The sequence below is a fragment of the Pelophylax lessonae genome (genome assembly GCF_965119305.1).
Source record: "Pelophylax lessonae genome assembly, chromosome: 6".
In the NCBI taxonomy this organism is placed as follows: domain Eukaryota; kingdom Metazoa; phylum Chordata; class Amphibia; order Anura; family Ranidae; genus Pelophylax; species Pelophylax lessonae.
This window is the reverse complement of record NC_138773.1, coordinates 3,742,735-3,760,560: the sequence shown is the minus strand read 5'-3', so window position 1 is coordinate 3,760,560 and position 17,826 is coordinate 3,742,735. Positions and strand designations below refer to the sequence as shown.

General features: G+C 42.1%; 1 protein-coding gene and 1 pseudogene across 2 annotated transcripts; both read left to right on the top strand.

The window, feature by feature from the left end:
• The first annotated feature begins 11,239 nt into the window (after nucleotides 1-11,239).
• Nucleotides 11,240-12,111, top strand: LOC309558311 (small ribosomal subunit protein eS4-like; annotated as a pseudogene). The gene has a single exon. The product of its transcript is annotated as a small ribosomal subunit protein eS4-like (transcript).
• A 690-nt stretch (nucleotides 12,112-12,801) lies between these two features.
• LOC309557771 (taste receptor type 2 member 40-like) lies at nucleotides 12,802-13,734 on the top strand (the record flags this gene model as incomplete). The annotated part of the gene is made up of 1 exon (XM_082260536.1): nucleotides 12,802-13,734. The coding sequence occupies one exon, from the start codon at nucleotides 12,802-12,804 to the stop codon at nucleotides 13,732-13,734; it is 933 nt and encodes a 310-aa protein (XP_082116662.1).
• Nucleotides 13,735-17,826: the final 4,092 nt, after the last annotated feature.

Sequence of the window (17,826 nt, the reverse complement as noted above, 5' to 3'; positions counted from 1 at the left end):
TAATATAGATGACACAGGGGAACAATATAGATGACACTGGGGGGGGGGCATATAGATGACACTGGGGGGGGCAATATAGATTACATGGGGGGGAATAATATAGATTACACTGGGGGGGGACAATATAGATGATGGGGGGGGGTAATATAGATGATACAGGGGAACAATATAGATGACACTGGGGGGGGGGCATATAGATGACACTGGGGGGGACAATGTAGATTACACGGGGGGGAATAATATAGATGACACTGGGAAACAATACAGATGACGGGGGGGGGGGTAATATGGATGACACGGGGGAACAATATAGATGACACTGGGGGGGGGGGAATAATATAGATGACACGGGGGAACAATATAGATGACACTGGGGGGGGGGCCATATAGATGACACTGGGGGGGACAATATAGATTACATGGGGGGGGGAATATAGATGACACTGGGGTGGGGACAATATAGATGACACTGGGGAGGGGGAACAATATAGATGACACAGGGGGAGGGACTTATTCTAGTAGGGGGGGATGGATATTAAATCCGACCACCAACCCCCCTCAGAACAAAGCCTCCCTCCTCCAAAGCGCCCCGTAGGACATACATTGGCCACTTAGCTCCCACCACCCCACAAATGAAAAAGATACTGGCTTCTACAAAGGGGCCGAACAAGGCATCTGGGACCCTTGGCACCCCGCTAGAGATGTGGATCAATCACCCCCGGTGCCCACATTAGTGCCGATCTGTCAGGGTAGTTAGTGGAGCCAGGTGGTGGAATTTTTTTTTTACTACTGTAATACACAATCCAGTGCAGGCAAACGCATTACATTTGCAACCTGCATTTGGGGTGTCATTAAGTTAACATTGACACCCACGGCAGATTGCAACTGCAGTGCGTTTTGAAGAATGCGGTGCAGAAAACGCACATATCATTTGGATTTGTGGGCTTTTGTTCTTTTCTCAGGAAAGTCCCACAAAAAGCAGGACAGTTGGAAAGTATTTTTGATTGATTTGTATTAAAAGGGGGAGATTTTATACTGGGAAGGGGGATTTAGGTGGGAGGATTTATGAGAGAACTGCACAGCAGACTGATGCTGGCATGGGGGATTGGGGTGGGGGGAGGATTTGTGTTGGGAAGGGGTATTTAGGGGGTGGAAAAAGAATTGTGCTGGGTAGGGGGATTTGGGGGGGGGGGGAGAATTTGTGCTATAAATGGGGAAAAGATTTACTCTATGAGATCTGCGCTAGAAGAGTGATTGGGTTTGGGGTTTTTTTTTGCTGGGAGAAGAAATTTGGGGGGATTTGTTGTGCTGGGAAGGGGGATTGGTGGGAAAGAGGATTTGTGCTGGGGGTATCTGGAGAGGGGGTATTGGGTGGGAGAGCATTTGTACTTGAAATGGGGGCTTGTGCTGCGAGGGAGGATTTTGGGGGGTGGAAGAGGATTTATTCTGAGAGGGGTATTGGGGGGAAGGAGGATTGGTGTTGGGAGGGGAATTGAGGGGTGTGGGTATAAGTGCAAGGACAGGGGGATTGTGCTGGGTCTGGGGAGGTAGAAGTGGGGGAGCATACAAATTAGTGCTGGAGGGGAGGGAGTGGGGATTTTTGCTAAAAGGGTGAAGTTGCGGGGGGATTATTTTGCACTCTTCTTACCACAACACTCCTGTCCCCTGCATTCTGTACATTACATACTCCTGTCCCCTGCATTCTGTGCATTACACACTCCTGTCCCCTGCATTCTATACAATAGATACTCCTTTCCCCCGCATTCTGTGCATTACACACTCCTGTCCCCTGCATTCTATACAATAGATACTCCTTTCCCCCGCATTCTGTGCATTACACAATCCTGTCCCCTGAATTCCGTACATTACACACTCCTGTCCCCTGCATTCCGTACATTACACACTCCTGTCCCCTGCATTCTATACAATAGATACTCCTTTCCCCTGCATTCTGTGCATTACACAATCCTGGCCCCTGCATTCTGTACATTACACACTCCTGTCCCCTGCATTCTATACATTACACACTCCTGTCCCCTGCATTCTGTACATTACATACTCCTTTCCCCTGCATTCCGTACATTACACACTCCTGTCCCCTGCATTCTGTACATTACATACTCCTGTCCCCTGCATTCTGTACATTACATACTCCTGTCCCCTGCATTCTGTACATTACATACTCCTTTCCCCTGCATTCCGTACATTACACACTCCTGTCCCCTGCATTCTGTACATTACATACTCCTGTCCCCTGCATTCTGTACATTACATACTCCTGTCCCCGGCATTCTGTACATTACACACTCCTGTCCCCTGCATTCTGTACATTATATACTCCCGTCCCCTGCATTCCGTACATTACACACTCCTGTCCCCTGCATTCTGTACATTACATACTCCTTTCCCCTGCATTCTGTACATTACATACTCCTGTCCCCGGCATTCTGTACATTACATACTCCTGTCCCCTGCATTCTGTACATTACACACTCATGTCCCCTGCATTCTGTACATTACACACTCATGTCTCCTGCATTCTGTACATTACACACTCCTGTCCCCTGCATTCTATACATTACATACTCCTGTCCCCTGCATTCTGTACATTACACACTCCTGTCCCCTGTATTCTGTACATTACACTCTCCTGTCCCCTGCATTCTGTACATTTCACACTCCTTTCCCCTGCATTCTGTACATTACACACTCCTGTCCCCTGCATTCTGTACATTACACACTCCTTTCCCCTGCATTCTATACATTACATACTCCTGTCCCCTGTATTCTGTACATTACACACTCCTTTCCCCTGCATTCTATACATTACATACTCCTGTCCCCTGTATTCTGTACATTACACACTCCTTTCCCCTGCATTCTGTACATTACACACTCCTGTCCCCTGCATTCTGTACATTATATACTCCCGTCCCCTGCATTCTGTACATTACATACTCCTTTCCCCTGCATTCTATACATTACATCCTCCTGTCCCCTGCATTCTGTAAATTACACACTCCTGTCCCCTGTATTCTGTACATTACATACTCCTGTCTCCTGCATTCTGTACATTACACTCCTGTCTCCTGCATTCTGTACATTACACACTCCTGTCCCCTGCATTCTATACATTACATACTCCTGTCCCCTGCATTCTGTGAATTACATATTCCTGTCCCCTGCATTCTGTACATAATGTTCTCCTTGACCCTGTTCTCTGTGTGTCATGTATTCCTAAACCTAGCACTGACTACAGCTTTCTGTGTGTTACATATTGTATTACACACCCTGGACCCCTGCAGTCGGCGTTATGCATCCTTAACCAAAGACTAACTGCAGCACCCTGTGCATTGCACATCGTCGACCCCTTGCCTTACATACTCCTGCACTATATACACAATACTGTACATTACATACTCCTGCACTATATACACAATACTGTACATTACATACTCCTGCACTATATACACAATACTGTACATTACATACTCCTGCACTATATACACAATACTGTACATTACATACTCCTGCACTATATACACAATACTGTACATTACATACTCCTGCAATATATACACACAATACTGTACATTATATACTCCTGCACTATACACACAATACTGTACATTACATACTCCTGCACTATATAAACAATACTGTACATTACATACTCCTGCACTATATACACACAATACTGTACATTACATACTCCTGCAATATATACACAATACTGTACATTACATACTCCTACATTATATACACAATACTGTACATTACATACTCCTGCACTATATACACAATACTGTACATTACATACTCCTGCAATATATACACAATACTGTACATTATATACTCCTGCACTATATACACAATACTGTACATTACATACTCCTGCACTATATACACAATACTGTACATTACCTACTCCTGCACTATATACACAATACTGTACATTACCTACTCCTGCAATATATACACAATACTGTACATTACCTACTCCTGCACTATATACACAATACTGTACATTACCTACTCCTGCACTATATACACAATACTGTACATTACATACTCCTGCACTATATACACAATACTGTACATTACATACTCCTGCACTATATAAACAATACTGTACATTACATACTCCTGCACTATATACACAATACTGTACATTACATACTCCTGCAATATATACACAATACTGTACATTACCTACTCCTGCACTATATACACAATACTGTACATTACCTACTCCTGCACTATATACACAATACTGTACATTACATACTCCTGCACTATATACACAATACTGTACATTACATACTCCTGCACTATATAAACAATACTGTACATTACATACTCCTGCACTATATACACAATACTGTACATTACATACTCCTGCACTATATAAACAATACTGTACATTACATACTCCTGCAATATATACACAATACTGTACATTACATACTCCTGCACTATATACACAATACTGTACATTACATACTCCTGCACTATATAAACAATACTGTACATTACATACTCCTGCAATATATACACAATACTGTACATTACATACTCCTGCACTATATACACAATACTGTACATTACATACTCCTGCACTATATACACAATACTGTACATTACATACTCCTGCACTATATACACAATACTGTACATTACCTACTCCTGCACTATATACACAATACTGTACATTACATACTCCTGCAATATATACACAATACTGTACATTACCTACTCCTGCACTATATACACAATACTGTACATTACCTACTCCTGCACTATATACACAATACTGTACATTACATACTCCTGCACTATATACACAATACTGTACATTACATACTCCTGCACTATATAAACAATACTGTACATTACATACTCCTGCACTATATACACAATACTGTACATTACCTACTCCTGCACTATATACACAATACTGTACATTACCTACTCCTGCACTATATACACAATACTGTACATTACATACTCCTGCACTATATACACAATACTGTACATTACATACTCCTGCACTATATAAACAATACTGTACATTACATACTCCTGCACTATATACACATTACTGTACATTACATACTCCTGCACTATATAAACAATACTGTACATTACATACTCCTGCAATATATACACAATACTGTACATTACATACTCCTGCACTATATACACAATACTGTACATTACATACTCCTGCACTATATAAACAATACTGTACATTACATACTCCTGCAATATATACACAATACTGTACATTACATACTCCTGCACTATATACACAATACTGTACATTACATACTCCTGCACTATATACACAATACTGTACATTACCTACTCCTGCACTATATACACAATACTGTACATTACATACTCCTGCAATATATACACAATACTGTACATTACCTACTCCTGCACTATATACACAATACTGTACATTACATACTCCTGCAATATATACACAATACTGTACATTGCATACTCCTGCACTATATACACAATACTGTACATTAAACACTCCTGCACTATATACACAATACTGTACATTACATACTCCTGCACTATATACACAATACTGTACATTACATACTCCTGCACTATATAAACAATACTGTACATTACATACTCCTGCAATATATACACAATACTGTACATTACATACTCCTGCACTATATACACAATACTGTACATTACATACTCCTTCACTATATACACAATACTGTACATTACATACTCCTGCACTATATAAACAATACTGTACATTACATACTCCTGCACTATATACACAATACTGTACATTATATACTCCTGCACTATATACACAATACTGTACATTACATACTCCTGCACTATATACACAATACTGTACATTACATACTCCTGCACTATATAAACAATACTGTACATTACATACTCCTGCACTATATACACAATACTGTACATTATATACTCCTGCACTATATACACAATACTGTACATTACATACTCCTTCACTATATACACAATACTGTACATTACATACTCCTACATTATATACACAATACTATACATTACATACTCCTGCACTATATACACAATACTGTACATTACATACTCCTGCACTATATACACAATACTGTACATTACCTACTCCTGCACTATATACACAATACTGTACATTACATACTCCTACATTATATACACAATACTATACATTACATACTCCTGCACTATATACACAATACTGTACATTACACTCTCCTGCACTATACACACAATACTGTACATTACATACTCCTGCACTATATACGCAATACTGTAAATTACATACTCCTGCACTATATACACAATACTGTACATTACGCTCTCCTGCACTATATACACAATACTGTACATTACACTCTCCTGCACTATATACACAATACTGTACATTACATACTGATGCACTATATACACAATACTGTACATTACATACTGATGCACTATATACACAATACTGTACATTACATACTCCTGCACTATATAAACAATACTGTACATTACATACTCCTGCAATATATACACAATACTGTACATTACATACTCCTGCACTATATACACAATACTGTACATTACATACTCCTTCACTATATACACAATACTGTACATTACATACTCCTGCACTATATAAACAATACTGTACATTACATACTCCTGCACTATATACACAATACTGTACATTATATACTCCTGCACTATATACACAATACTGTACATTACATACTCCTTCACTATATACACAATACTGTACATTACACACTCCTACATTATATACACAATACTATACATTACATACTCCTGCACTATATACACAATACTGTACATTACACTCTCCTGCACTATACACAATACTGTACATTACATGCTCCTGCACTATATACACAATACTGTACATTATATACTCCTGCACTATATACACAATACTGTACATTACACTCTCCTGCACTATACACACAATACTGTACATTACATACTCCTGCACTATATACACAATACTGTACATTACATACTCCTGCACTATATACACAATACTGTACATTACGCTCTCCTGCACTATATAAACAATACTGTACATTACACTCTCCTGCACTATATACACAATACTGTACATTACATACTGATGCACTATATACACAATACTGTACATTACATACCGATGCACTATATACACAATACTGTACATTACATACTCCTGCACTATATAAATAATACTGTACATTACATACTCCTGCACTATATACACAATACTGTACATTACATACTCCTTCACTATATACACAATACTATACATTACATACTCCTACATTATATACACAATACTATACATTACATACTCCTGCACTATATACACAATACTGTACATTACATACTCCTACATTATATACACAATACTATACATTACATACTCCTGCACTATATACACAATACTGTACATTACATACTCCTGCACTATATACACAATACTGTACATTACATACTCCTACATTATATACACAATACTGTACATTACATACTCCTACATTATATACACAATACTATACATTACATACTCCTGCACTATATACACAATACTGTACATTACACTCTCCTGCACTATACACACAATACTGTACATTACATACTCCTGCACTATATACACAATACTGTACATTACATACTCCTGCACTATATACACAATACTGTACATTACGCTCTCCTGCACTATATACACAATACTGTACATTACACTCTCCTGCACTATATACACAATACTGTACATTACATACTGATGCACTATATACACAATACTGTACATTACATACTCCTGCACTATATAAACAATACTGTACATTACATACTCCTGCAATATATACACAATACTGTACATTACATACTCCTGCACTATATACACAATACTGTACATTACATACTCCTTCACTATATACACAATACTGTACATTACATACTCCTGCACTATATAAACAATACTGTACATTATATACTCCTGCACTATATACACAATACTGTACATTACATACTCCTTCACTATATACACAATACTGTACATTACATACTCCTACATTATATACACAATACTATACATTACATACTCCTGCACTATATACACAATACTGTACATTGCATACTCCTGCACTATATACACAATACTGTACATTACATACTCCTACATTATATACACAATACTGTACATTACATACTCCTGCACTATATACACAATACTGTACATTACATACTCCTGCACTATATAAACAATACTGTACATTACATACTCCTGCAATATATACACAATACTGTACATTACATACTCCTGCACTATATAAACAATACTGTACATTACATACTCCTGCACTATATACACAATACTGTACATTACATACTCCTTCACTATATACACAATACTGTACATTACATACTCCTACATTATATACACAATACTATACATTACATACTCCTGCACTATATACACAATACTGTACATTACACTCTCCTGCACTATACACACAATACTGTACATTACATACTCCTGCACTATATACACAATACTGTACATTACATACTCCTGCACTATATACACAATACTGTACATTACATACTCCTGCACTATATACACAATACTGTACATTACATACTCCTGCACTATATAAACAATACTGTACATTACATACTCCTGCACTATATACACAATACTGTACATTATATACTCCTGCACTATATACACAATACTGTACATTACATACTCCTTCACTATATACACAATACTGTACATTACATACTCCTACATTATATACACAATACTATACATTACATACTCCTGCACTATATACACAATACTGTACATTACACTCTCCTGCACTATACACACAATACTGTACATTACATACTCCTGCACTATATACACAATACTGTACATTACATACTCCTGCACTATATACACAATACTGTACATTACCTACTCCTGCACTATATACACAATACTGTACATTACATACTGATGCACTATATACACAATACTGTACATTACATACTCCTGCACTATATAAACAATACTGTACATTACATACTCCTGCACTATATACACAATACTGTACATTATATACTCCTGCACTATATACACAATACTGTACATTACATACTCCTTCACTATATACACAATACTGTACATTACATACTCCTGCACTATATACACAATACTGTTTATTATATACTTCTCACCAAAGTCTTCATTATCTCAACAGTTACTGGTTGCTATGCAGTCCCTGACTATTTTAAAGAAGGTTTTCTGTAAGGTAGGCTCAGATAAAGTGTAAGCTCTCTGTATATTGTCATTGTCTGCAAAACCATATGCAATGGAAGCTTTGCATTCTTTTTTTGTGATGATTGTGCTGGGCTTTATAAGTATTTGTGAGATTCTTGCTTGTAGCATAGCAGTAAAAGCATATTTTATGGGTACAAGGAAACACGACTTTTGTTTAACCACACTCTTAAAGCAGAGTTCCACCCAAAAGTGGAACTAACGCTGATCTGTTTGCACCCCCCCCCCCCCATCCAGTTTGGCACCTTTCAGGGGGGAGGGGGGAACGGGTACCTTTTTTTGACAGGTACCCCTCCCCACCTCCGGGAGACAGCGCTGCAGCGCCATCCCTCGGAAGTTCAGCCCCCTCCTCTCAGCTGATCAGCACAGCCCAGCCCAGCACTTGTTGATTCCCCTATCCGCAGCTCCATTCACTCACTGTCCCCTGCCTCTCACGTGCCTGTCAGTGGAGTCCGGTCCTCAGCCTGCTCTCACCGCTGCTGCTTCCTGTCACCCGCTGGGGGGTGTGACAGTATGCACCATCACTGAGAGTGAAAAAACTATGTGACAGATCAATTGATGGTTTGGACTGCTTCAGTTGGTCAGACTTGTAACAGATGCATGTCATCAGCTCAAACACCTGTCTCCCACGCATTGTAAATTATGCTGATTTGCTCACCTATTGTTTACAATGGGTTCTCAGTATTTACACTATGATATGTGTATTTGTATCTTGTTTTAGCTTTGGTGCCGGTTTAACGTTAGATTTCCATACCCTCGTCACTTCCTGTCCAAAACAGCTGAGCAGCGTAACAGTGCGCATGCTCAGAGCCCCGAAAACACCATTGAACAGCTGTGAAGTTGAGGAGTGCGCATGCTCGGAGGGAATGAAATAATGACGGTAGTCAGTGTAATGTTATACTTGCGGCGGTTACATAAAAACAGTTCGGCTGCAACATCAATCATCTCCTCTGCTATCCCTGTCACCTCCCTGATGTCGGCTAGTAAATATAAAAGCGGCAGCGGGTGTATGAATTCGAAATGACGGAGATCTCAGCTCCGTGATCCGCTTTTATATTTATTAGCCGAGAGCAGGGAAGTGAGAGGGGAAGGAGTGGAGATGATTTATGTTGCAGAGGAGCTGTTTTAATGTAATCACGGCAAGTGTAAGTACCGTGAGAAATCCATACCCTCCGTAGGTGCACCGGAAGTGACGAGGGTATGGTTTTCTCACGGCTATGGTTTTTTCACGGAACACCGGCTGTCTGGTCTTCCAGGCTGGCTTAAGTGTAATGAGTTAATTAGCATGTTAATTGGGATTAGCCGTGAGTCAACTGTACCTCGTTATCTATTCATTGTGTAATGTTTTGGGTAAATATTCGGGTCATTGTTCATGTAGTGACTGACATACTTCTCAAGTGTATAAAAGTCTGTTTCTTGTTCAATAAAAGAGTTAGTTGTTTCCAGTATATAAACTAAAGCCCCGTACACACGTACCGATCGTCGGCCGAACGATCGGCCGTCTTTTGTCCAGGGCTGTCGGTGTCTGTTGAAAAGTGCAAAAGACTGCACAAGAATTTTGTCTGCCAACTACAGCTGACTGCAGAAGTGATGTCATGTAATGGTTAGCTTTCCCTGTGTTTTTCCTTTTCTGAGCATGCCCAGTCTTGCAAATCTGCGGTCTGTCGGCCGAATTCTGTACTGACTGGCGAACAATCGCCGCTCTGGTGTCGGCATACAAAAATTTTAATGCTTGCATGACAGATTCTTTTCGGCCGAATGTGCGCTGTCGGCTGTCGGAGACATCATACTAACAAGCCTACAATCGGCAGATCGGTCGTCGGCCGAAGCTTTTCGGCCGACGATCGGTACGTGTGTACGGGCCTTTAGTGTCGCTTTTCTATTCAGACGCCGCCATGGCTCGTGGACCCAAGAAGCACTTGAAGCGTGTTGCTGCTCCCAAGCACTGGATGCTGGATAAGCTGACGGGTGTCTTTGCTCCACGTCCGTCCACTGGTCCCCACAAGCTTAGAGAGTGTCTGCCTCTGATCATCTTTCTGAGGAACAGGCTGAAGTACGCTCTGACCGGGGATGAGGTGAAAAAGATCTGCATGCAGCGTTTCATTAAGATCGATAGTAAGGTCCGCACAGACATTACATACCCAGCTGGGTTCATGGATGTCATCAGCATTGACAAAACTGGAGAATACTTCCGTCTGGTGTACGATACTAAGGGTAGCTTTGCTGTGCACAGGATCACAGCTGAGGAGTCCAAGTACAAACTGTGCAAAGTGAGATAAACTTGGGTGGGAACAAAAGGAATCCCCCATCTGGTGACCCATGATGCCCGCACTATCCGCTACCCAGATCCATTGATCAAGGTCACCGACACAGATCAGATTGACTTGGAAACTGGCAAGATTACAGACTTTATCAAGTTTGATACTGGTAATGTCTGCATGGTGACCGGAGGTGCCAACTTGGGTCGAATTGGTGTCATCACCAACAGGGAGAGACACCCAGGCTCATTCGATGTGGTCCATGTGAAGGATGCCAACGGCAACAGCTTTGCCACCAGGCTTTCAAATATTTTCGTCATCAGCAAGGGTAACAAGCCATGGATCTCCTTGCCACGTGGAAAGGGTATCCGTCTCACCATCGCTGAGGAGAGAGACAAGAGACTGGCAGCCAAGCAGACCAGCGGTTAATCTCAACCAATGTTCTGTACCTTTATTAAATAAAACTCTGTTCTGGAAAAAAAAAAAAAAAAACGAAGTGTCAGGCTAGCTTTGTATGACAGGGGCTGGGATTTGATATCTATGTTCATGACTGTAAGGAAGCTGTATACTGACAGAAGACAACAAGTACAGTGTGGGTCTGAGGTTCCATTACAGGGGGTCTCCCTGTCTTTGTCACCCACCGGTGGGGGGTCTCGCTGGCGGTGGGGGGGTCTCGCTGTCACGATCCCAGTCTCACAGATCAGCTCTGCTCCACACCACGCTCGCTCGTTCAGAGTCTCCCTTTCACGCTCTCCAACTGCACGCTCGCCAACTCTGTCTTTCTGAGCTGTTTTAGAACTGTCTTGAGTCCAAACTGCCTGTAGAAGTAAAAAATCCTTGTAAGACAATACTGTCTATGAGAAACCTTGCTTGTCCCCCCAGTGATGCCAAATCGCTAGAAATACTCTACTGAGAGTGCATAATGGTCAGTAAGGTACCACCAGCCACTGGGCTTGAAGTGGTTAAATATAATGGAAATGAATTGCATGATCATTTATGTGGTTTACTGAGCAGTTTACATGTTAGTGCTGAAGTTAAATCCTTTACATTTATGCAAAGTCAACTGGGAGCTGAATCTGAACAATATTTTCATAATTCGGACTCTAACCACATTATTCTATCTGCCTTCACCGGGTGTGTGCCGTCATTTCTGTCTGAGCACACACACACGAAATCTAAAACATGTTCACTCCGCACTTCTTCTATTCTTTATTCCTTGCAGTCTTGGGACTCGGCTTGGCAATCCCTTCTAACACTTGTATTGTGATTGGTAACCTGGACAGCATCAGAAAGAAAGGGAAGTTGAGTTCCACCGATGTGATCTTTCTGGCTAAGGGAATTGTGAATATTTTCCTCCAGTGTGTGCTGAGCCTACAAGGAAATCTCTCTATGTTTTCTCCAGAAGTTTTATACACTAGAGGAGTATTCACATTCTTAAAGACATTAATTTACTTTCTAACCTACTACAGCTTCTGGTTGACCTTCTGGCTCTCGGCTCATTACTGTACCAGCATCACCAATCTCAGCTATGGGTTCTTCATCTGGTTAAAGAGAATTGTGTCAAATTTCCTGAGACATCTTTTATTCCTGACAGCACTTGGGATGTTCATTGTGAGTGTCCCTGGCTTCTGGGCTGTGTATGAAGAAAGTCCTATTCAGTCTTCTGAGAACAAAACAGCTGGAGCCTCTTTTAGCAATGTTCTTTACCATTTTAGTTTTCCCTATTTTCTGTCTGTGACCTTCCTAGGCTTCATTCTACCATTCTTCCTTAGTTTTCTGTGCCTGGTCCTCACTTTCTCCTTTCTGCTCAGACACGTCTGGAGGGTGAAGAATAACGACTCTGGATCAACACGTCCAAATCTTCAGGCTCATGTCACTGCACTGAGGACAATCTTCTTCTTACTTCTCATGTTCACCTCCTTCCTAATGGCTCGGCTGATTCATTTTATTCAAAACCCCACAAAGCCCACAAACCCAACAGCTATGACCACTTGGGCGGTTTGGTCATTATCTCCATTGGTGGAGGCCGCCATCATCTTCCAGGCCAGCAACAAACTGAGAAGGATCATTCTGAGAAGATTCTGGACCAGAAGCTGGAGGAACACAGAGACTTAAATATGTATATCTTATATTATAAAAAAAAAAAAAAAAAAAAAAAATGTAGTTCAGATGCACGTTTTCCTGTGTCTAATGTTTTGTGATCGAAATATTACAATTTCTATTTGCTAAAAGCATTTCCGTTTGGAATATATCTTTCATTCTTCTTTTTATTAGGTAGCCTATTCTGATACATTTTAATAAATTACTCTACCTAATCATTTTTTGTGTATTTAGATTGCTTTTGGGTTCTCTTATGGTTCCTTTTTTTCTCTTGTCTAGCCCAAAAATCCATAAAAAAACTGTACAGGGAAGAAGGGATAAAACAGTTCTCAGGGTGTTATTGCTTTCTAATACACTGTTTCCTCTTACATGGTGTTGTTGCTCTCTTTATAAAGACAGACAAACAGACAGATGGACACGAGGGAGGAGGGGGAGGCAGACCTCCTATCACAGATTGGATGGGAAATCTCATTATAATGGGGGATTTTAATTATGCAGATATAGACTGGGCAGAAGGAACCGCACATTCATCCAAGGCTTGGCAGTTCCTAAATGTTTTGCAGGCCAATTTCATGGGTCAGATGGTGAATGCACCGACAAGAAACAATGCGGTACTAAACCTACTGTTTACCAATAGGGTTGAGCGAACCCGGACTGTATTGTTCGGGTTCATACAGGACTTTTGGGTATTCGGTACCCAGACCGGAACCAGAACATTTCACTGTATGTTTGGGGACTGTCCATTGTGCGGTAATGTTATTTGATGTTTTGGCGTGGTTTTAATGGCGCGGTTTCAACAGGTGCAAGGCAGCCAATCAGCAAGCGTTTAACTAGTGTGCCCTAGAAGCCATCACAGCCATGCCTACTAATGGCATGGCTGTGATTGGCCAGTGCAGCATGTGACCCAGACTCTATATAGGCTGGAGTCACACAGCGCCACGCGTTACTCTGCTATAACTATACTAGGGAGAGGTTCCTGATTGCTGCTGCTGAGGGAGAGATAGGAGATTATTGCAGGGTCAGGCTAGAGATTGCTTTGAGGGAAAGAATAGGAAGAATCTTCTTTAATCAGACAGCGATCTACATTGATTGTATTGTGTGGGGGTGCAGTGCACGATCTTTATGCCCTGACCTGAGCCCAGTGAGGAGGAGCAAGGAGAAAAAAAAACTTTTATCAGTCTGTTAGGTGGGCGGCGTGCGGTGCTGCACATTTAATGCAACCTCAGTGCATATGTGTCTGCTTAATCTGCATTTAAAAAAGAAAAAAAAAAATCCTTCATATTTAACTTTGACATACAGTCTTTAGACAGACACTGCTTTTCTAACCTGCTCTTCAAAAAGCACCAATGTAAGGGGAAAATAATAATTTTTCAGTATTTAGGGGAAAAAATTTTTTTTCAGTTTTTCATTCAAATTTGTTTTTTTTTTTTATTCAATAGCGGAACAACAACAGTATCCAACCTGTTAGGCGTGCGGTGTGTAGCGGCCATTTCCTGCAAGCTGAGTGCATATGTGTCTGCTTAATCTGCATTTAAAAAAGAAAAACTTTTTTCCTTCATATTTTACTGTTACTTACAGCGTTTAGACAGACACTGCATTTCAAATCTGCTATTCAACAAGCACCAATTAGGGGACTGCATATGTTACAGTGAGATACACCCATTGCATACTGTTGTATTGCGCTTTGCAATAAAAAAAAAACAATTTAGGGGCAAAAAAAGTTGATTGTGGCCCTGTCTGCATATGTTACAGTGAAATACACCCATTGCATACTGTTGTATTGTGCATTGCAATAAAAAAAAAAACATTTAGGGGCAAAAAAAGTTGATTGCGGCCCTGTCTGCATATGTTACAGTGAGATACACCCATTGCATACTGTTGTATTCCGCTTTGCAATACAACCCCATTTAGGGGAAAAAAAATAAATTGCGGCCTAGTCTGCATATTTTACTGTGAGATACACCCTTACTGTTGTTCTATTCCGCTATTCAGTAAACACCCTTTTAGGGAAAAAATATTACATTGCGGCCTAGTCTGCATATTTTACAGCGCAACAAGGCACACAGGTCTCGCATTGAGGCCCAGTTACTGGTGGTGAAGTGGTGCTGTTCCGCAGAGCGACTCATGTGTGCGTGCTGCAGCTGAAACTCCACTATGGCCTGCTGCTGCTTGCACAGTCTGGCCAGCATGTGCAAGGTGGAGTTCCACCTTGTGGGCACGTCACATATGAGGCGGTGAGCGGGAAGGCCGAAGTTACGCTGCAGCGCTGACAGGCGAGCAGCAGCAGGGTGAGAACGCCGAAAGTGCACACAGACGGCCCGCACTTTCTGCAGCAGCTCTGACATATCGGGGGAATTTCTAAGGAACCTCTGCACCACCAAATTCAGCACATGCGCCAGGCAAGGGATGTGTGTCAAACCGGCTAGGCCCAGAGCTGCTACGAGATTTCGCCCATTATCGCACACCACCAAGCCGGCTTAAGGCTCACTGGCACCAACCACTCATCGTTCTGCTGTTCAATGCCCCTCCACAACTCCTGCGCGGTGTGTGGTTTGTCCCCCAAACAGGCAAGTTTTAAAACTGCCTGCTGTCATTTACCCCTTGGCTGTGCTGAAATTGGTGGTGAAGGTGTTACGCTGACCGGATGAGGAGGCGGTAGAGGATGAGGAAGTGGAGTAGGAGGAGTTAGGAACAGGAGGCAAACTGAAGCGCCCTGCAATCCTCTGGGGTGGAAGGACATGCGCCAAATTGCTATCCGCCTCAGGCCCAGCCACCACTGCATTTACCCAGTGTGCTGTTAGGGAGATATAACATCCCTGACCGTGCTTACTGGTCCACATATCTGTAGTTAGCTGGACCTTGCCACAGATGGCGTTGCGCAGTGCACACCTGATTTTGTCACCCACTTGGTTGTGCAGGGAAGGGATGGCTCGCCTGGAAAAGTAGTGGCGGCTGGGCACAACGTACTGTGGGACAGCCACCAACATAAGGCTTTTAAAACTGTGCGTCTCCACCAGACGGAATGACAGCATTTCAAAGGCCAGGAATTTGGAAATGCTGGCATTCAGGGCCAGGGATCGCGGGTGGGTAGGGGGGTACTTCCTCTTCCGCTCCAGTGTTTGGGAGATAGAAAGCTGAACGCTTCCACGGGACATTGTGGAGATGGTTGTTGGTGACCCAGGTGGTGGTGTTGCTGGCAGCTCCTTTGTTTGCGGGGTGGCAGGTGCCAGTATCACTACAGAGGTGGATGAAGAGACAGAGACTGCAGCAGAAGAGGAAGCAGGAGGAGCCAGAGACCTTTCTTGGTTTTTGAGGTGTCTATTCCACTGCAGCTCCTGCTTTGCATTTAGATGCCTGGTCATGCAGGTTGTGCTCAGGTTGAGAAGGTTCATGCCTTGCTTCAGGCTCTGATTGCACAGCGTGCAAACCACTCGTGTCCTGTCATCATCACATTGTCTGAAGAACTGCCATGCTAGGGAACTCCTTTGAGCTGGCTTTGGTGTGCTTGGTCCCTTGCTGCATTGGGCAGTAGCAGGGCATCTAGGGCAGGGCCGCTCCGCTTTTGAACCCTGCTCCCTCTTCTGCTGTGCTGGTGGCTCTGTGCGACCACCGCCTTTTCCTCCAAACTACTCAGGTCACCTGCATGACGTTCATTCCATGTGGGGTCGAGGACCTCATCATCCTCCACATCATCTTCCACGCAGTCTTCACCCCTGCCCTCCTTGTCGGTCTCCACAATTCTGAACGCCGCAGCAGTTGGCACCTGTGTTTCGTCATCATCGGAGACGTGCTGCGATCGTCCTCCCATGTACTCATCTTGAGACATAAGTGTTTGGGCATCGGTGCACTCAATCTCTTCCACTTCTGGGGCAGGGCTAGATGGATGGCCCTGGGAAACCCTGCTGACAGAGTCATCAAAAAGAAGAAGAGACTGCTGCATGACTTGGGGCTCAGACTGCTTGGCTGATTTGCAAGGGGGTGAGGTGAAACGTTGATGGACATTGGCTGCAGGTGCCAACTCTGACCTTTCAGCAGAAGACTGGGTGGGAGACAATGTGAAGGAACTGGAGGCACTGTCAGCAACCCAATCTACTATCGCCTGTACTT